Consider the following 22,046-nt stretch of genomic DNA (forward strand, 5'->3'; position numbering starts at 1 on the left):
TGTGAAGCAATCGACAATTATGAGAATGATTCTATATAACATATAGAATGTCCCAAGTTTAATATTGCAGAGGCAGAGGTGGCTAAAAGTAAGCAGAGTTAGGGTAATCATGAGAAAAATCAGAACTGATCTATGGACTATGGCTAGGGAAAGAGTGAGTCAGAATACAGAGAAGATGGTGATAGTTTATAGATTCAGGTGTCTGTGGGCATGAACGGGAATGAAGTTTGCATTCAAGGCATTTCATTGTGAGAGAAGAACTATGCCAATGCAGTGTTTCCTTACCCCAGAGGCTCTGCTGTACTTCATGCCTCGGGAAGGCTGCAGGCTTCAGAACTGCAGCTTCAGTGCTTTTCTCAGTGTGGGGTTGCTCATCATCAGTACAGTAAAGTGAATACAGACAAAACCATAGATGACAACTTCGGAGACCCAGAACCATGATTTCTTATCAAATATGGTACCAATAAATGATATTACTACAGTCAGAAAGTAGGAGGTAAAGAAGATAAAGAAGGTAGCAAGAGTCCTCAGCACAGTGGACTGAGCCTTCAGGCTGGAGCTTCTGGTGTTATACTGTTTCATCTGCTCCCAGTGCTGGACCAGCGAGACTGTGAGTAAGATGATAGAAACCAGGAACACGAAGAAGGGAGCACCAAACCCCACCATGTTAAGAGGACTATTAAAATATTCTTCAAACATTTTAAGTCTTAGAATCAAAGAACTGTTTCTGGGTAAATGATCCAGGGTGATTAATTTCATGTGGATGTGATTCTTAACAATAGAAGGGATAACTGATAAACAAGAAGCTATCAGAGTACCCAATATCAACCAGGGAACCAATTTCAGAAATTTCCACCTCAGCCAGAGGAAGACGGGGTATGTGAAAGAAGAGACCTTGACACAGTAGAAGACAGCAAGCAAGCTGGTTAGCCAGAATGTCCAGATGTTCATGAACTGCCACACGACTGAAATCTTCCAAAGTGAATGCACAGGCCTAGAATACGTTCCCAAGTTGTACATCATCGACGCCCATTGCTGACAGAAATGGGAGAAGCCCAGGCTGATGAGGATCATCTCCACTGGTGACAATCTTTGAAAGTGCATCCAGTCTCTGAACAGCACTGCAACTGTTAAACAGCTTTGCCCAATTATTAGCAAGGACTCGAGCACATACATGACGGCGCAGAAGATGCTCACTTGTGCTGGCACCATGCTTCCACTCGGAAGTGTCTTCCTGGACAAAGGCAGAAGCTCTATGCCAGTGTCCAAATAGGAAACAGGTACGAGTTCTCACCCCTCCCAGTCAAGGAGAATATCTCTGTAGAGATGCAAATCCTCCTCCCTCTCATCTAACATAGCCATTTTCCTATCTACAAGATTTGTCTATGCTTTGCTTGTTGGGGTGGATTCACACAAGGATGCATGAAAAGTATTGTTTGGATGTGGATTCTTGATCCTAAGATGATTTGATTATTTTCGTAAAGAGGAACCATTATATATGCGTGTTTGCGTTACCTACCTATCTGCTCAGGGTACTCCTTGATTAGCTCTCTATCATCTTTAAAATACATAAATTTAAAATTTGAACAATAGAAAAGATGAATCTTTCTCTGTGCATTAATGACCCAGGCAATGTTTCCATTCTGTCAAATGCCAACCTGATGTCCACTTCAGAATCTCTGTCTCTCCATCACCTTCAACAGCTGGGATTGTGAGCACTACAAATAAAATTTGAAGGAAAAAAAGAGGGTAACAGAACACTTTGCCTGGAAATTCCACCCATAATTACTAGAAACATGGGCCTTTCAGTGTCCCTATCTGTTGAAAGCCAATCTCAAAATTGCCCTCTGAGTCTACCAACTCAGAGATGTCAAGTTGCAGGAAAACCATCACACATTCTTTTTTGACTTCCCATGGAAATGAAGTATTTTTGCTACTGCTCTTCTGCTATTTTTAATGCCTTCAGTACATACTTCACATAGTTTTGGGAATTGTTCTTGTTTCATTAATATCACTTTCTTTTCTCCTTTAATGATTAGGGGTTTTTTTTTTGTCATTTTTCACAGATGAACTGAAAGAGAACCATCTCACCACTAGTAAAGCATATCACTTCTAAGTGTATAAGGCATTCTTTCACAGATATGCAAGACAGCTAGAGAAGAAGTAGTTTATTTCTCCTGCTATAGGACAACTATCCAAATAGGCACCAACTCTTTAGTTAGTGCCCTCAAAAATGACAGACAGATCCTTGCACTTGATAGCTAGTGAGAGAAAGAAAGGGAAAGTTGTTGGCTCTATGAACACCAAGTCTAGGTGGACATTTAGTTATTCAAGGGTGGGAAAGCAGAAACAATCTAACATAAAATATAGAGTTGTTAAGCATAAACCTTTGGAACACACTGAACTCAGTGGTGCAAAAGGAAACAATCTATATGTTTCAATTACACCAACACATGGGATTAAAATTAGAAAATATCTGCTTTGCAGTTCTATAAAGGATGGGTTGGTTGAAATGTAGGTTCTCCACACAAGAGGAGCAAGAGATGAAATGTGAACTTTTTTTTAAAGCATGCAATGACAATAGTAACATCTGTTTTGTGTACTGGTCTGCTGAGCATGCTCCTTCCTACATACAGTGGCCTTAGAGAGAGCGGCCTGGTTCAAGCTTCTGTCTCATGCACCGTCCAAGTGCAGAAGATATCATGTCACAGACCTCAGGACTGATGATATCTACAAGAGTTCAACCAGGATGAATCTCTGTCCAAAGTGGCATTTTATATCTTGCCTACAACTGAAGAGACATCTGATTCCTCCCCCCCATACACTGGGCATCCTTTGTGTGGTCATAGAAATTAAATTTCCTAGATATTCCCCTTGAAAGTGTTTGGCGGAGACACACAGAGTGAGTTGGCATTCTCTGCTGATAGAACTGCAAAGACTGCTTCTTCTGTTGTGTGGCCACATCTCTCCACTGTCCACTGCAGTGATAGTAATTTGAGTTTTCTGAGAACTATTGCCCATTAGCCAGCGTCATCAAGTTGACCAGGCCCAGTTTTCTGCAGAGAATCTCCTATCCAAAGGCATTCTCATGTATTAAACAAACAAACAAACAAACAAACAAACTTTTGCTCCCTTTGCTTATTTGTATATGTCTGTGTGTACATTTGTCTGTGTCTGTGTGTATGGCATGCATACAGCCTACATGTAGAAAGGTCAGAGGACAACTTGTGGGAGGCAGGATTATCTCTTTTAACCCTGGGATTCTTGGGAATAAAACGTTGGTCAAGTTTTGTGGCAGTTGCCTTTGGCCAGCCTTCTGAAGTTCATGGACGGTAGAATAGGATCTCTTGGTTGCATGCGCCTTCCAGTTCTCATTCTGCATGTGAGAGCAAAGGTCCATTAGCTTGTTTCCTACTGTTTCTACTCTTTTCTTAAGGCCAAATAGTCCTCACAGTTAGGACTTTTGTATCTGTCACTCTGGTTCTTGAGGGAAAACCTTGTCTCATCTAATACTACCTAATTATTCTTACTTGGAAGTTTAGGATGACTAATTTATTCAGTTTTGGATTTAACTATTGTAAAACAAGGCACACACAGTCCTAGGCAGTAATCTCTCCATTACTGAAAATAAATTTTGCTCATATAATATATTCTGATTATGGTTTAACCTTCCCCAAATCCTCCTAGATCCTTCACACTTCCCCACCAATCAAATCCATACCCTTTCTTGCTCTCTCCCTCGATAGAAAACAAATTTCTTTTTCCATATATGTGTGTGCTTGTGAGCATATATTTACACAGGCTCTAAGATCAACAATCAATAAGTGGAACCTCATGAAACTGAAAAACTTCTGTAAAGCAAAGGACACTGTCATCAGAACAAAACAACAGCCTACAGATTGGAAAAGAATCTTCAACAAACCTATATCTTACAGAGGGCTAATATCCAGACTATATAAAGAACTCAAGAAGTTAAACATCAACAAATCAAGCAATCCAATTAAAAAATGGGTGCGGAGCTAAACAGAGAATTCTTAAAAGAGGAATATCGAAAGGCAGAGAAACACTTAAAGAAATACTCAACATCCTTAGTCATCAGGGAGATGCAAATCAAAACAACCCTGAGATTTTACCTTACACCCATCAAAATGGCTAAGATCAAAAACTCAAGTGACAACACATGCTGGAGAGAATGTGGAGAAAGGGAAACCCTCCTCCATTGCTGGTGGGAATGTAAACTTGTACAACCACTTTGGAAATCTGGCGCATTCTCAGACAATTGAAATAGTGCTTCCTCAAGATCCAGCTATATCACTCCAAAGCATATATCCAAAAGATCTCAAGTACACAACAAGGACATTTGCTCAACCATGTTCATAGAAGATTTATTTGTAATATTGTAATATCTAGAATCTGGAAACAACCCAGATGTCCCTCAACATGGAAGAATGGATACAGAATTTTGGTATATTTACACAATGGAATACTGCTTAGCAATTAAAAAGAAGGAAATCATGAAATTTGCTGGCAAATAGTGGGAACTAGAAAAGATCATCCTACGTGAGGTCTCCCAGAAACAGAAAGGCACACATGTTATATACTCACTTATAAGTGGATATTAGACATATAATATAGGATAATCAGACTAAAATCTATACACCTGAAAAAGCTAAGCTAGAAGAAGGACCCTGGGTAAGATGATCAATCCTCACTCAGAAAGGCAAATATGATGGATATCAGAAGAGGGAGAAAACAGGAAACAGGACAAGAGCCTACCACAGAGGGCCTAAGAAAGACTCTAGCCAGCAGTGTATCAAAGTAGATGCTGAGTGTTAAAGCCAAACTATGTGCAGGGAATCTTATGAAAGAAGGGGGAAATAGAAAGACCTGGAGGGGAATGGAGCTCCACAAGAAGAGCAACAGAACCAAAAAATCTGGGCACGGGATCTTTTTTGAGACTGATACCCCAACTAAGTGCCATGCATGGAGATAGCTAGAACCCCTGCACAGATGTAGCCCCTGGCAGCTCAGTGTCCAAGTGGGTTCCCTAGTAAGGGGAAGAGAGACTGTCTCTGACATGAACTCAGTGGCTTGCTCTTTGATCACCTCCCCCTGAAGGGGGGGTGCAGCCTTACCAGGCCACAGAGGAAGACAATGCCACCACTCCTGATGAGACCTGATAGGCTAGGATCAGATGGTAGGGGAGGAGGACCACCCTATCAGTGAACTTGGAAAAGGGCATGGGAGGAGTTGAGGGAGGGAGGGAGGATGGGATTTAGAGGGGATGAGAGAGGGAGCTATGGCTAGGACACAAAGTGGATAAATTGTAATAAATTTTAAAAAAATAAAAAATATTGAAAATGGTAAAATTAAAAAAGAACATTCAGTTAGCAAAAGGCGAACAACAATAAGCAATAACCCTCACAAAAAAAAGTATACTTTTGTTTCAAATTTTGACAGGCTTCAGTATAATCACGCAGTTGGTAGTGCAGTGCTCTCAAGGCCCACTCCTACCCTGGAAGACACACCCATTACCAGTCACCCCTCATATCTGTTATTAGTATTTTATGATTTACTCACTTTGCATCTCCATTGTAGCCCCTCCGTCATCTCCTCCTGGTCCCACCCTTTCTCCCTCTTCCTCCCCTATCTCTCTCCCCTAGTCCACTGATAGGGAAAGTCCTCTTCCCCTACTGCCTGACCCAAGTCTATCAGGTCCCATCAGGCCTGCCTCGATCCTCTTCCTCTGTGGCCTGTCTAGGTCACTCTACCAGGGAGAAGTAACCTTCTGGTCTCAGAAACAAAATGCAATTTTGATAACTTCAGTTGGAAACTGTAGGAAAACAGAAAGCTGTATACACTTCTGGAAGAAATATAAATTAGTGGTGCTACACTGAAAAGCAACTTGGTCTCATTAATAAGCCATTACTTCTTGGGTGTATATTGTATGATATAGAGAAATTCGTGCACATTTGTGACAAAAGAGAGGCCCCTAATACTGATGGACTGGAAGCTGAGTAAACAGCCAGCCGCTGAGTAAGTGATAAAGTCTGGCACATTTATACGATGCCATAAAAACACAGACGTTTATTTGCCTTCCTCCAAACTAGTTTCCTACACTTGATTCTTGCCCGCAGAGTCTCTTAGTGGAGAGTTTTTAAATGCCAGACTTACTTTAATGTCTCCTTTGCATATTCAGCCTGGGCATGAAAATCAATTCTGAGGATAGAGTCCAGAAGAGAAACCTGTTAAGATGTTCTGTGGGGATTCCCCTCTCTGGCATTAACCCACAGGCCCTTCTTTTCATCCTGTGTTATTCTGAATTATGTGTGATGCTGAGGAGAGCCACAGCCCTGAGGGGAAATCAGAGGAAACACATGCGTATACTCACAGGGACACAGAAGCTCATATTGTTGCAAGATGTTTAATAGGTTTGGATTGAACTAACTCTGAAAACTCTGAAATGTCATTTTGTGTGCAGAGTTTATCCCTGTAGTTTAAGCCGCTGAGAAGGTTGGGACTGTGGGCTAATGTTAAGCAGAGAAATAGAGAAAAAGAGAGAAATACAGTATTTTTGTTGCTGAATCAAGAGACCTACAGATACTCATTTTATGTAGCACTTAAGGAAACTTCAAAACACGTAAAACAGACCTGATTGTTAGCCTCACCACAAAATGCCATTGCTCTCCTACAGGCTAAGTGTAAACAGATATGTCAAATGAATAAGATGATAATCCTATATGATTCTAACAGGAAATTAGCAGAAATGCCAAAGTATGGGTGCTGAATCCTTAGTTACTTTTTAGGGAGAAACTTGTATCCTGCTACATTCCATTGAAATAAATGCACTGAAACCAGATGAAAGTAATGATGTTTTTAAACTCATATATATCACATACGGCATTGAGCTGAACATGATTTCCAAGGTCTGCACTAATATGACTATGCACTACCAGTGAGTGCATAGAGCGGTGAGACCAGAAGATGAGCCCCAAGCTAATACAGCAAGATGCTAGTTCACCCATACGGTTGTGATGAGACAACACCTTTCAAAACGTCCACACCCTATTGCCCAAATGGGAATATGTTACCTTATGTGGCAAAATAGACTTCTGTAGACGCAACTGTGAGATACCCAATTCGTCATTTGAAGTTGCAGTAAGTTATTATGGCAGCAGTAGCAAAACAACTACTGTAAGAGCCTAATAGCCAACTTACACTATTACTTAGTTTTAAATCTGTAGATATTTATATTTAGTAATGTTACCAGCAGCCCTTACCCCCAGATTCGTCTTTTTCATGTGGACTTCCAAAAGCTTGCCACTGAAAAGAATATTTAGTAGTAACTGTCAGGCAGGGAGGACCAAGTACAGCACCAGCGATCACCGTCCTGTCCTTCCTGGTTCTGCTACCCACCAGCCTGGCCCAAAAGGAGTCAATTTTTACTTGCTCTCTATCTCATCCTTTAAGTACAAATCCACAGCAGTAATTTGTTTAGTCTCCTGCATACTGAGTGGGTGCATCCCTGTAACCCTGGGAACATGTACATAGTCAACTGGAGAACTGAAAATTATAGAAAATACAGGAACTAGAATTTAATACTAACATTACACCTTTCAATGGACCTCGGTAAAGTTCAGACTGAGGGGAGTTAAGGATTGGTCCCACCACCAATAATGAAACAATCACTTTTAGAATACGTACTTCACATTGGTAGAAACTACCTTTATACAATGAAAATACTAGACATTCAGTTTTCAAGTTTTTCTTTAAAAGACTGAATTCTAGCTTAACCAGAGGATTCATACAAGCAGTTTTGTTGGGAACAAATTAAGATCGTATTCTCTTTTTTTTTAAATCTCAATTTCATAGAGAGGCAATGCAAGCAAAGGCAATTTGAGAAGCCATAGTCTATAAGTAACGAGTGAGAATCTTCCATGAAGCTCAACTCTGCTGGTTGTAATTGTGATTACTTGTTTATTTGGAAATATGTACTATGGTCCTAGGTCAGGCCATCATAAAGCAGGCCTCGGGAGAAAGAAGCCTGTATACACATGTCCGCTCTAGATATCAGTTTAGACAAATAAGTGCACAGTAAAATAGAAATATCAAGAGTTCAGGGATAAAGTCTGGGTTTCTGTAAATTTAGTATTCCTAAGAACTTACGGATGCTACCTAAACTTTGAACTTTCACGACATCACCTAAAGAATTAGTATGTATCCTTGTGAATCCACCCAATCCTTAACAGTCATATTATGGGGGAAGTTGCATGGGCCTTTATCTTTCATGGTAAAAGACCATCTGAATAGTAAAAGGAAGAGATGATAGCTGTCAGAGTAGAGACACTGGATGTTTAAATGTGTAACCAATGAAAGCGTGTAAAGTCATTGCCCTGGTTGGAAATCTTTAGATGCTCAGTCATAGGCTGGAGGACAGCTGAGTGTCTGCTCCAGTGAGTTTGGTTCTACAGGCATAGCCGAGCCCTCATACCTTTCAGAGTTGCTCAACAGATAAGCTATCTCCTAAGCTGGAAGACACTGATGTGTTTATCTTGCAAAACAACAAATGCAGCCCTCATGAGGGATACTAACTTCTAACAAATTGGCTGAGGACAAAAATCATATCCCAGCAGGACCTGGCTGAGGACATGTTGGACTTTATGAAGGAGGAAAAAGATAAAGTATAAAAGGAACTGCTAGATAAAATAACAATTAAATCTGCAGACAAAAGGATTAATAAACTTGAGTAAGTAACAATAAAAACTATCTGAAACAAAGCCCAGAGTGAATGAAGGCTTTGGAAAGACTCAGAGTAGGTAACTCATGTATAACTGGAGTCTCTGTAAGGGATAAGAAGAGGGAAGAGGAAAAAAAATACCTTAAGGGTATTTTAAGGTTGTATGTTTAATAGGTAAGTGGCTATATAAGGTGTGCTGAGCTGACAAGGAAATGTGGTTTAGCACTCGAGGGATGCAGAGATCCTGGGCCTTGAAAAGATATGGCAGGATCTTAAATGCACACTTCTAACTCCAAGAAGCCAATTTGAAAGGCCACGTACTATGTAGTTCCAACTGTGTGACATCTGGGAATGGATTAAAAAAATTTTTAAATGATTATTGGTGGTCATCAAGGACTGGTGGGTTCACAGACCGCTGTTGGAGGCAGTGAAACAGTATGATGCTATATTGGTAGATAAATGTTATTATACACTGTCAAACTCCACAGAATATATAACACCTTTTGGACCTAATGTAACCCATGGGCTTTGGGTCATAAGAAAGCAACCGTTCAGATTAATCAAGTGTGATGGAGGTTACTGACAATGGCGATGGTTTCTCTGAGGGGAGAGGGGAAATACAAGCATTCTAGGTAACTTTCCATTCAACTTCACTGCAAGCCTTAAGCTGTTTAATTAACACTTCATTTTGTGTGTTTGTGTGATATGTGCATGTATGTGCATAGGGTATGTGTGTCCATGTCTCTTGGTGTATACATTTATGTGTATGCGTGTAGGCAACAGAGGTCAGTCTTTGGTGTCTTCTCCTAGACTGCTTTTCTGTTTACTCTTTGATATAGGATCTCTTCACTGAACATGGAGCTAATTGAGTCACCCAGAGGGTGCAGCCAGTGAGATCCCCAGATCCTCTTGTTTCTGTACCACCCCCTCAACTGTTAAGATCACGGACCATCACCATTGCACCTAACATGTTTAAAAATCTTTATTTGTTTATTTTTATTTTAAGTGTGTGGGTATTTTGCTTGCATGAGTTTCTGTGAACCACGTGTGTTCATGGCCAGCAGAGAGTGCTGGATCCCCTAGAGCTGGATTACAGACTGCTGTGAGTTTCCACATGTGTGCTGGAATTGAACTTGAGCTTTCTGCAGGAGCAGCAAGTGACCTTAACCATCAAGGCAACTCTCCAGTCCCGGGATCTGACTTCTTAGTGGGTGGTGGCTATCTGGACTCAGTTCTTCATGCTTGTGTACAAGTATTACTGGCTGGCCAAAAAAAAAAAAAAAAGTCAGAAATAATTTCCACTTGCCATTAACACTCTAATCCACTCATGTAGAGGTGGGGTAGGCAACTGCAGCCCTGCACTGCATGCCCAGTACCAGAGAAGAAGCTGGCTGCAGTCCGTGCAGGAGGTGTGGGACCTGGCTCCCTCCTCTCTGAAATATCCCATGTCCTGAGAGGATGTAAGAACACGATGGGAAGTTACTGGAATCTTTGATGAACGCCTTCTGCCCAGAACGTGATATTTTAGAAAAACGAGTGTGAGCGCGGTGAAAAGAAGCATACCAGTGTTCAAAAGTCTAAAAAACCTGAAATAGTTGTGTCAATATTTTGGCGCTCCAAATATATGAGTGTGCTCCTTCTCTGTGTAAAAGTGTTTGTTGTCAGAAAACATAGACAATAGAAGCCACAAAGGTGTGATTGTTAATCAATTAACAAATTCACAGCTTAAAAAAATCGGATAAAATGCTCTTTCCACTTTAGTTTGCATGTAAATACAGTGTTGGACAATATTATACTTACAAAGACAATGAGCAAGTAGAAAAATACATACTTAAAAGACTATACTTTTATATAATAATATATTTTTACTATGCCACAGTGTTGCATAAATATTCATTCATTTTGTATCCTTTCTTGTTTTCATATAGATGTATATTTGCAACTTCATCTCTCTACTTCCTTTAATATAATTTGGGAGAAAGATATTAGGTGCAAAACACTGAAATTAATTAAATTATTCCCATGCAGATGTGGTATTGTGATATTACAATATTACACAGTATGGCAGTATTGATATCTCTTCCCAGTTTTTCATGACGTAGCCTGAGGGATCAGCGTGATTCATTCCTTATCTGTCTGCTTTGTGCTTAACAAATAGGAAAAAGTGTGCTCCTCAAAGACGAAAGACTACGGCGGCATGAATAGATGGGTTAGCTGATCACTGAATGTTTTATAAAAACAAAGTCTTTAGAAATCTTTAAATCTCTGTAATTATTAAAAAAAGGCTCTAGAATTTTGGCATAGATCACGCTAACGTTAGAGCTTCTTGGGTAGTACTGCTACAGAAATGGTTCCCCTTTCTTACTTTTCTTATTGCTGCGATGAAACACCTGACAAGAAGCGTCTTCAAGAAGTGATTCATTCCAGCTAATAGCGCGAGGGAATGAGTTCCATCCTGGTGTGGAAGGTGCGGTGGCAGAAGCAGAAGCTTACCTTGTGTTTGCGGGGTTATAAAACTCTCAAGATGACCCTTGCTTACCCATTTCCTCCAGTGAGCTCTCTCTCCACACTGCTCCACAGCTTCTCAAACAGTGCCACCAAGTGGGAGCCAGATGTCCAAACACATGACGCTGTGGGGTGCATTTCACATTCAACACCCCCCCCCCCGCCCATCAATCAAAAAGTGGTTTATCATGAAGCGAATGACTTCTCTCAAATACCCCCCTTTTTTCGTTTCAAACCAGAGATGATTGCATGCTTCTGTTTTTTCCTTGGTTTTCATTTGTGAAACCAACATTGACATTTAGTAAGGATTATCTACCCCCCCCCCCAGTTATTGTATACATTCCTTTTAACTTGCTACTAAGTTAGACTCATTTAGCTGGAGAGTTTTGTTTCAGTGTTCACGAAGGTTGTCGAAAGTTGTGAATCTGGATTCTCCTACCCCACCCCTTCACTTCCTTTCTCTCCCTTCCTCCATGCTCTCTCTGAGTCAGGGCACTTTGTACCCCACCCTCACCTTAAACTCATGATCCTCTTGTTTTTACCTCCCAAGTGCTAGGATTAGAGTGGTGTGCCATCGTGCGCACACACACGCAGTATTATATGTATTATATATTTAAGATAAGTGCATAGAGATTAAAGTTTTCCCCTGACCACCATCACCATATCGTTGACATTTTGGAATGCTGTATTTTCATCGTCATTTATCTCCAAATATTTTCTAAATTTAGTCTGAGATTTTGTCTTTGATACATTAGCTATTTAAAAGCCCATTATTGAATTTCCAAAGATTAATGAATCTTCCAGTTTCACTTCTGCTGTTGGTTTCTAATTTAATCCCATTATGATCAGAAATGATGCTGTGTAAAATGTTTGTCTTTTTAAAAGCCATTCGGACTTCATATCTGACCTCAAATACAATCTATCATGTAAAACCCCTGGTACATTAAAAAAAAAAAAACAACATATATATATATATATATATATATATATATATATATATATATATGTACTATTGTGTGATGTGTTTGAATATAAAATGTCTCCAACAGGTTCTTGGTTTGAACGCTTGTTTTCCACGTAGGAGTTGGGATCTCCGTGGGAGGAAGAGGACAATGAATACAGGTCCTTTGTGATATATTATCCACGGCTCCTTCCTGTGGTTGTGAAGCATTTTCCAGCAACAACTGCAGCAACAGTAATAACAATGGCTTTTGTGATTGCCTGTCGATATTCCTTTATTGAGACCTTCTTATTTCAATATACAGCTTCAAGCTACTCTTCAGGTTCTTCTCGTCTCACCCTGCAAGACCTGAGAGTGCTTCATCCAGACTTTAGAGCAAAAAGGCTAGAAAGTGCTGTCTGCTGCCAGTGCTGCTCGCTCTTCTGTGAGGAGCCAAGGCCCCTGGTCCCCAAATCAGGGCCTGTGGTCTCGGTCAACACTTGCACTGCCCATGTGACTTGCTGTAGGAAACCACTAGTATCGGGCCGCTGGCAAACTGAAGTCCTCGGGAGATCTGAGCTGAGCCTCTAGGGCTGGAAGCCACAAGTCTCTAGTTCTCAGCACTGAAAACCCATCCCACAGGCCCTTGGACACTTGAGAGCCTGGTATCAGTGACAGCGAGGTAAACACCTTTGCTTGCCGTACAGTTCCATCTACACACAGTAAGACACACGTCCAGCCTGTCATTTATGATGTAAACATACTGAGTTTTATGTGAAGACCTACCTCCACACCATCCTTGATTCAATAAAGTTTGAGCTCCAATTTAAATTTTTGTTTAGCTTCTATCTACACTTGGGTATAAAAATATTATTGAACTTAACTATAGCCAAAGCCCTCTATAGGAGGAAGATACAGTCACACGGCCATTGCTCCAGTCACTGCCTTGTAACCCACAAGTGACAGTCAAGGGTTTGGAAGCTGAGCTATCTCCCTCCTACTGTGGACAAAATGAACAGATTTTTGCCTTAAATATTTGCATTTTAATTTAAATTTAATGATTATTCCACTGGATTTGTAGAATATGCTTCGAAAACGTATTCGCCTAGGTAACTCATGCCATCTATTAGAATTATGTAGCATTTTTTTTTTTTTTTTGCTTTCATTGTTATGGAGCCTATCATGTTTAACAGTGTATTTTTCTATCATTAGGAAAGCATCAGTCTCCTGCTTGTTTTTTATTCACCTCCAGTTCTTCCTGTCATATTCCACTTTCCATCCCTTGCAAATACAGATGTTCAAAACATACAAGAAGCCTTACACTTCGAACTTCTGACTGTCCTGGGGCAAACTCCTTTCATTTCTGATTGTCAAACCTAGTAGTTTCATTCCTTCACATAAAACCGTCTACTGATTTACCAAGGCAAACTACTTATGAGGCCCTCTAAAATCTTTCCTTCCTAAAGTAACTCCCGATTTCTCTGGCTATCCAAGTTAACAGCCTTGGAGTCTCCCATCTCCCACTTAGCGAAATGCCTAGTTTATTATGTTAATTCCTACTCTGTGCACAAATATCACCATCACAAGTTAGCCACTTTCCCTCCCATCTTAGAGTTTATTTCCTTCCTCTATATACCCTCTTCACCTTACCTATCTTTCTTTCATGTTTTTGCTCATGTTATTTACTATCATTTGCCATCTCACATACCAAACTATGCATTTCATGTTCTACTTTCTGTACTGGAATATATGTGACATGAGGGAAGGGATTTTGCCACTATAACCCTATAACCACTATAACCACTATAACCCTGCTGCCCACAAAAGCATCTGGAATTTAAGAGAAGTCTGGCAAATATTGTGTTGAATTTTGCAAAAAGTAGCATCAGATTATTAGGCCTATTTATGAATTCTTGACTGAAATGATTCATTAAAACAAGGGGACCAGACAAGATATTGTGGATGGATGATGAGAATCTGTACATGTTCAGGAACTCATTAATATGAGGACTGCAATGGGGCTGAAAAACAGGGATTTGTGGGTGGAAGATTGCGCAATCTGTGTTAACAAAGCCAAAAGTTGGCTACTTCGGTGGTGTGGTGTTGTGTCTATAGTTTATGTACTTCATTCATTGTGTCCTAGAGCAAGCTTTAATTCAGTCAGAGCTAGGTGTCTGTGAAAGTGTCTCACAAGTGACACTGATAGTCACAGTGAGGAAAACAGCAGCCCTTGAGGAGAATGTCAGTTGGGTATAATGATTCTGTGATTATGAAATATGATAATAAACAATATGCTGTTGCTTTGAATATGCCCAAAGATTAAATTTGCACAGGATGTTCCTCTCTTTCTGTTGTCATGTGCTAAAATAGCACATTTAAAAAAGTTACCTAGGAATGCATGGCCTGAATAAGGGCTGCTTATCAGAGAAAGATATTTGTCCTTATCCCCTTACTCCTCTAGTCTTTTCTTTCAGACATCAGGGGGTTGTTCCTGGTATTCCCCGCCCCATCTTCTCAATGAGTTTCTTATCACATTAGCATCCTTTCTGCTCACCCAGGACTCTTGTTAACCCGTATCTTGATTTGTTCCATCCCCCATAATATTCTTGATTTTTGTTCTGTGCCTGATACCATATAACTAGTCATAACCACAGTCATAGCTCATTTCTTGCTGGACACAAACCCATTTTTACTTTTGTTCCCTAATTCCTCAGCTAGGTGCTTAACCAGGCCTAAAAAGGCCTATCTCTCTATCACAGTCCCTATCTCTCTTTTCTCCATATTGCTCTGAAAATTTGAACTCTCTTTGCCGAGGCTCTGATATTTGTTTCCCCAGTGTCATCCTTTCCACTTTTCCCGAGATTATTTTTACATTTTGTTTTCTTTTCTGCAAATACCATTTTTCTCATTATTTCCTCTGGCTTTTTTAATATTCTGATGCGTTCTCGTATTTCCGGATGATAAAACCAGAACAAACAAAACTAAACAATCAGAAACAAAATTACATAGAACCTTGCGAGTACTCACAGCCTTTATTTAACCTTCAAGATTATAATGAAAGACTCAGGGGTATAAACTCAACTGAAATTTATGCTTTTTATTTCTGCTTACACTTTGAGAATAATTTCTTCTTCTGCCTTTGACCTGGAACTACTTAGCAGAGCTGGTGTGTCAATAATACGTTCTTTTATTCTTCCCTTAATTCATTATCAGGCATCTAGTTTATATATAAGAATATGGCAGAAGCATAAAATACTGAACACACAAGTTCCAGACTGTTTCTAAATAGGAAGACCACATTATTTACATGGTGCTGGTTGGAAAGCAGGTGGGGAAATGTATCTAGAGATAAAAAGCATATGTTAAGGAGGTTATGCATTGCGTATAAAAATAGTACAACAGACAAAAGACAAACATAGTAAGCGAGGAGAATTGTGGTTTAGTGAGAATTCACTCTTTAATGAGAATTGATCAGATCAGCTGGTGTAGAATCTGGGGCTCGCCACATTGTTCTTCATTACTTTAGTCAGGGTGAATTTTGGCTATTTTGTATTATTAATGGAATAGCTAAGGCGACATCATTTCTAAAGAAAAGAGGCTCCATGACTCACACTTGGGCACTGTATTTTCCCACAGCCTAGTCCTGGCTTAGTGAGACACATTCTGAGCTGCATTCCATGGCAGATGCCATCATCACACTGTCACCTCCAGAGGAAGCCAGCCCAGGGGAAGCAGTAGGGAAAAACCAGGGAGAGGGTATCTTGCAACAACTTGCTTTCCCAATAACTAACTTAGGATCCCATGGAGTCAACCTGAGTCCCTCAGACAGGCGGTATCTCCAGATTCCCTGGACCTCCCTCTCCAGGACCCATCACCTCTCACACTGCTGGTATGCAGACCAAGATTCCAACTCATGATCTCTGCAGAGACAAACCATACCCAGTTTGGATATTCAATTTGTTCTCTGTAAAATGGGGACTTAATTTGAATTCAAAGTATAGTTATACTTCAAACTTTTAGCTTGAAGAATAAAAGAAATTCTTTAAATAAGTCATCCAGTTGCTGAAACCTTAATAACTGCCAATTATTTTATTATCAAACTGTCTACAGAAACTACTATTGTGCTGTGAGAAATGACAAGGGGGAAGAGATTAGCTCCTCATGTCAAATGCCCTTTAAAACAAATTAATATTTGAAATGAGGAGTGTTTGACATAGCTGTGTGTGTTACAGCACTTACTCCAGTACGATTTGATTTATTCTGTATTGCCTACTGTTCATCCATTTACCCTAATCGTTTGGGGACTTGTAATAGAAATTGATAGTTGATTTCAGGTTTTTCTTATTCCCTTCCGTCTATAGCAGAGTTGCTTGCCTTGTGGTTCATTAAAGAGACGTCCTTTTGGAGCCTTTTCACAACATTATGGGAGCCTACAGCTGTTAGAGCCAATGAGGTGTAAGCACACTTCATGAAGACTTTAGAAGACTATTTCTTTTTATTTTTTTTTTCCTCTTGTGGCCTGGAACGTGGATATGAGATCTTCAAGAAGCCATACTTGATCACAAATCAGACCACTGATGATCACAAGGTCTGTTCATGGATGACACTGTAGCTGTATATTCTTAGGAATGTCTTGCTTTTAGTTTCCTTTTGAGAAAAATAAACCACATCACAGGATTTTTTTCTTGCCATTTTCAATGCTAATGCTATATGCAGCTATGTCCATCTCTGACAGATTTTTTTCTGTTATATTCCCCAATAATTTTATCCAATTTCCCCTATTTTATTTGTAGACTCTTCCAAGATTTCCAAAATTCACTCACAGAAAGCAACAGGAAAATTATTTGAATTATGTTTTTATCATTTTCAAAATATTTTTTATTGATTCCTGTTATGTTTTATTTATTTTCTAGGACAATCTTATTGCTTTATTTATTTATTATCTTCATTTATTATTGTGGAGTCAAAAATCCCTAAAGAAATAATTGCTTTTCTAGATGAAAAGGTAGAAAGTGGATGGTTAATCATAGACTGAAAAGAATAAAGGGAAAACCTTGACAACAAAGAAGTTAAAAAAAATGTTACTTCCACAAAGAGTACCATGAAAAGGGCCATTTATTTTAGGATGGACTTTTCATGAGGGGTGACAAATACTGGAAAAGTAGTGTTTTTGCTCCAAAGCTTCAATCACAATGTAAGAAGCATGTGTGCTTTATAGGTGATTGCAGTGTGTAAGGAGGAGGCCAGCTCCAATAGAACATAGTAATCAGGATTTAATAAGCATGGGTCATGAAGGCAGGGCAAGTCATTGAGGCTGAATTAGGAAGATGAACAACACAGACCTGTAACTATGGAAACACAATAAACCAAAGAAAATCCTAACCCCCCCCGATCAGTTTTTGTTTTGCATTAAATGCCACTGGGAAAAGAAGAAAAGCTAAGTGCTGAAAATGCTCAGACACAAGTACACAAAGCTTCCTAAATACAAATTAGCAGAGAGATATTGAATGTTTTCCTTAACTAAAAGCAAAGCAATGTGCCTGTGCGTGTCTAACCAGATACAGGACTGGTCCTCATAGAGGATGCCACAGAACAGGCAACATGCCCCGTGCTTCTGTTAGACAGAAAATGAAAAGCACCAAAACACCTGACCAGATATCGGCAGTGCCACAACCAGATATCTGCAGTGCTTGAAATAAAATAATGGATAAATATTGATAAGACAAAAAAAAGGAGTTATGTGAGCTCAACTTATTCGTAAATAATTAAATAAAATTAGCATAAAAATTAGACATATTCTATATACAAAAGGGCTGTAGTTAGCAATTGTGACCAAGCCTTCCGTTTGGGAAACTGAGTCATTAGGAAGAAGCTGCAGAGATCCATGGGATAAAATGTGTCTCTGGAGAGTTTGATGCTGCATCTCATCCATTTGCATTAAAAAAAAATTCTCTCAGACTCTCATTCATAAGATATTTACTCTTGTTTTGCATACCATTAGTTTAAAATTGAATATCAGGAATGAAGCCAACTATATGCAAAATCTACGACAAGAGGAACAAAGCTGCTCCCATGTTAGAGAAGTGATTATTACTAGAACTATGTTTAAAATATCCTAACCTTGAAAACTACGAACATCTGTGAAGAGTGTCTTATTTGTACTTGAATCTCAAAGAGTAGCATGCTCCTAATTTGAAAACACCAAGAACCATTTTTTTGCCATGTTGTAATTCTAAGTTATGTCATTATTGATATAAAAACACACTTTATTCTTTAAAAAAAGATGATGTGGATGATGACTGTCACTGTGCGGATTATTAGGATCTGGGTCATGAATAACAATAAAGAAAAGAGACTAGGAATTAAGAAACATATACTTGAAAAAGATGATGGAATTTGGGGCTAATGATTTGTAGGTGTTTTCATGAAGAATAAATGCCAATAATGAGTTCTCCCACCATGGAGGGAGAGAACAATTGATAGTACCTAATGTCACTGTGTGCCTGCTCTATGTTAGGTATGGGGTAGACATTTTAAAAATATATACACAGTCATTTCTCTTAAAACAACTGTATAGGATAAATAGTATATTTATATCTATCTATAAATAGATATCTGCTTGTGGCACTGCTGATATCTGGTCATGTGTTTTGGTACTTTTCATTTTCTGTCTAACAGAAGCATGAGACATGTTGCCTGTTCTGTGACATCCTCTATGAGGACCAGTCCTGTATCTGGTTAGACAAGCACAGGCACGTTGTTTATATAAATGAGAGAAGTGTCGAATAACTTAATTTCCAGGATAGCATCAAACATCCATATCATAAACAATGATTCTGGCTCTTACCTCCAGAATTACAGTCTATGCCTCTTGAAATATCCTTTTACCACCCTATACCACATCTCAATACAGAAATAAATTTTTTCTTTTTTTTAACTTTTATTAGTTACACTTTATTCACTTTGTATCCCCCCATAAACCCTTCCCTCCTCCCCTCCTAATTCCATCTTCCCTCCCCCTTCTTCATGCATGCCCCTCCCTAAGTCCACTGGTAGGAGAGGTCCCCCACTCCTTCCTTCTGATCTTAGTCTACCAAATCTTATCAGGGGTGGCTGCATTGTCATCTTCTGTGGCCTGGTAAGGCTGCTCCCCCCTCAGGGGGAGGTGATCAAAGAGCAGGCCAATCAGTTTATGTCAGAGGCAGTCCCTGTTCCCATCACTATGTAACCCACTTGGACACTGAACTGCCATGGGCTACATCTGTGCAGGGGTTCTAGGTTATCTCCATGCATAATACTTGGTTGGAGTATGAGTCTCTGGAAAGACCCCTGTGCTCAAATTTTCTGGTTCTGTTGCTCTCCTTGTGTGGTTTCTGTCCTCTCCAGATCTTACTATTTCCTACTTCTTTCATAAGATTCCATGCACTCTGCCCAACAGTTGTCCATAAGTCTCAGCATCTGCTTTGATAGTATGTAGGGCAGACTTTCAGAGGCCCTCTGTGGCAGGTTCCTAACTTGTTTCCAATTTTCTTCTTCTTCTGATGTCCATCCTCTTTGCCTTTTGGGATGGGGATTGAGCATTTTAGTCTTCCCTCTTGATTAGTTTCTTTAGGTGTACAGATTTTAATAGGTTTATCCTATATTATATGTCTCTAAGAGTGAGTATATGCCATGTGTGTCTTTCTGTTTCTGGGACAGTTAACTCAGAATGATCCTTTCCAGTTCCCACTATTTACCTGCATATTTCATGATTTCCTTGTTTTTCATTGCTGAGTAATATTCCATCGTGTAGATGTACCACAAATTTTGTATCTATTCTTCAGTTGAGGGGCATCTGGGTTGTTTCCAGCTTCTGGCTATTACAAATAAAGCTGATACAAACATGGTTGAGCAAATGTCCTTATTGTGTACTTGAGCCTCTTTTGGATATATGCCTAGGAGCGGTATGGCTGGATCTTGAGGAACCGAACAGAGACCCAGAAATAAACCCACACACTTATGAACACCTGATCTTTGACAAAGATGCCAAAACCATACAATGGAAAAAAGACAGCATCTTCAACAAATGGTGTTGGTCTAACTGGATGTCTACATGTAGAAAAATGCAAATAGATCCATACTTATCACCCTCCACAAAACAAAGTCCAAGTGGTCAAAGACCTCATAAAACTAGACACATTAAATTGGTCAGAAGAAAAAGTGGGGAAGATGCTAGAACTCATTGGTATAAGAGAAAACTTCCTGAACAGAACACCAACAGCACAAGCTCTAAGAGCAACAATCAATAAATGGGATCTCATGAAACTGAAAAGCTTCTGCAAAGCAAAGGACACCGTCATCAAAACAAAACGAATATCTACAGATTGGGAAAGAATCTTCACTAACCCTTTATCTGACAGAGGACTAATATCGAGTATATACAAAGAACTAAACAAGCTGAAAAGCAACAAACCAAGTAATCCAATTAAAAAATGGGGAACAGAGCTAAACTGAAAATTCTCAATAGAGGAATATCGAATGGCAGAGAAACACTTAAAGAAATGCTCAACATCATTAGCCATCAGGGAACTGCAAATCAAAACAACCCTGAGATTTCACCTTATACCCATCAGAATGGCCAAGATCAAAAACTCAAGTGACAACATGTGCTGGAGAGGTTGTGGAGAAAGAGGAACCCTCCCCCACTGCTGGTGGGAATGTAAACTTGTACACCCACTCTGGGAATCAATCTGGCGCATTTCACAGACAACTAGAAATAACGAAATAATTGTTTTTAATCTACCTTTTAACTCATAGGGAGTGGCATGATTAAATTATGTTTAAGATAGCTTTATGCTTTGAGATGTAAGCATATGCCAAATACTTAATTAGACATACAGGCTTGGATATAGTAGAAGAATCCTATTACTATCCCATTTGTAGTAAAAAACAAAACTTTCAAATGGAGCAGTAGAGTCTGCATTCAGAAGTGGCATTTTTATTTCTAGAACATGGTATCTTGGGCAGATTGGAGTATGGTTTTGAAGATCTCTAAACAAATTCCCTTTAGTAGACCCCAAAGACCTCTTTGATATTTGTCACATAATTAGTAGTTTTTTTTTTTTTCACTTTCCCTTGGGGAAAAGTTAACAATTGATAAATTATGTTAAATTCAGTTGTGCCAGGGTCTATGCTTGTTTCTCAGAGTGATAAATTGCATCACACTGTAAAGGGGATAATGCAGCTTCCTCAAACTCCTTTGAGAATCCTTAGCTTTCAGCAAATTTATCTCAGTTGATATTCAATGTTACAATCCAGGAGGACAAAACCAGAACTTTTCTGTTCACCTATACCTCTCTGCTCATCAAGTGAAAGATCAGGGCTCTGATTGGCTAGTATGATTGCCTCTGAGGACTCTCCAAATGAAAATAAGATCTAACACTTTGAAACAGTTGCAGGATAGTGCGTTGGCCACTTGAATCCTGCAAAAGTGACCCCACAGATACTCTATGACAGGAAAGGAATGTCATTCGCTGAGTGCTCAGATATTTTGACACGTTAAAATATATCTGTGCAGAAGCCTGTCTCTCATGAACTGCTTCACAATAATCATTGAAATTGGCACACCAATAGAGACATTTGTGGGAGAGATGTACAATTTCTTTCTGCTGGTCAACCTTAACCTGTCAAGTTCACCAGGTCAGTTGAAATTGCAGCCTTTTTCAGGTTCTTATTGTGGTCTGATGACTTTCTCCTTCTTGTGGTGCCTTCCTGCTTCGCCTCACGTGGGTTTTCCTCCTAATAACTCTCTTGTATATCTAATCCTGTTGTAGCATCTATTTCCTGAGGAATCCAGGTTGGCAAAAGTTGAATGAAGAGCAGTCT

General features: G+C 39.5%; 1 protein-coding gene across 1 annotated transcript; it reads right to left on the reverse strand.

Moving 5' to 3' along the window:
- Positions 1 to 330: 330 nt before the first annotated feature.
- On the reverse strand, positions 331 to 1,212 carry Tas2r16 (taste 2 receptor member 16). The gene has a single exon (XM_055608092.1). The coding sequence runs from the start codon at positions 1,210 to 1,212 to the stop codon at positions 331 to 333; it is 882 nt and encodes a 293-aa protein (XP_055464067.1).
- Positions 1,213 to 22,046: the final 20,834 nt, after the last annotated feature.

The sequence above is a fragment of the Psammomys obesus genome, unplaced genomic scaffold, assembly GCF_907164565.1.
Source record: "Psammomys obesus unplaced genomic scaffold, mPsaObe1.curated_primary_1811, whole genome shotgun sequence".
Taxonomy (NCBI): domain Eukaryota; kingdom Metazoa; phylum Chordata; class Mammalia; order Rodentia; family Muridae; genus Psammomys; species Psammomys obesus.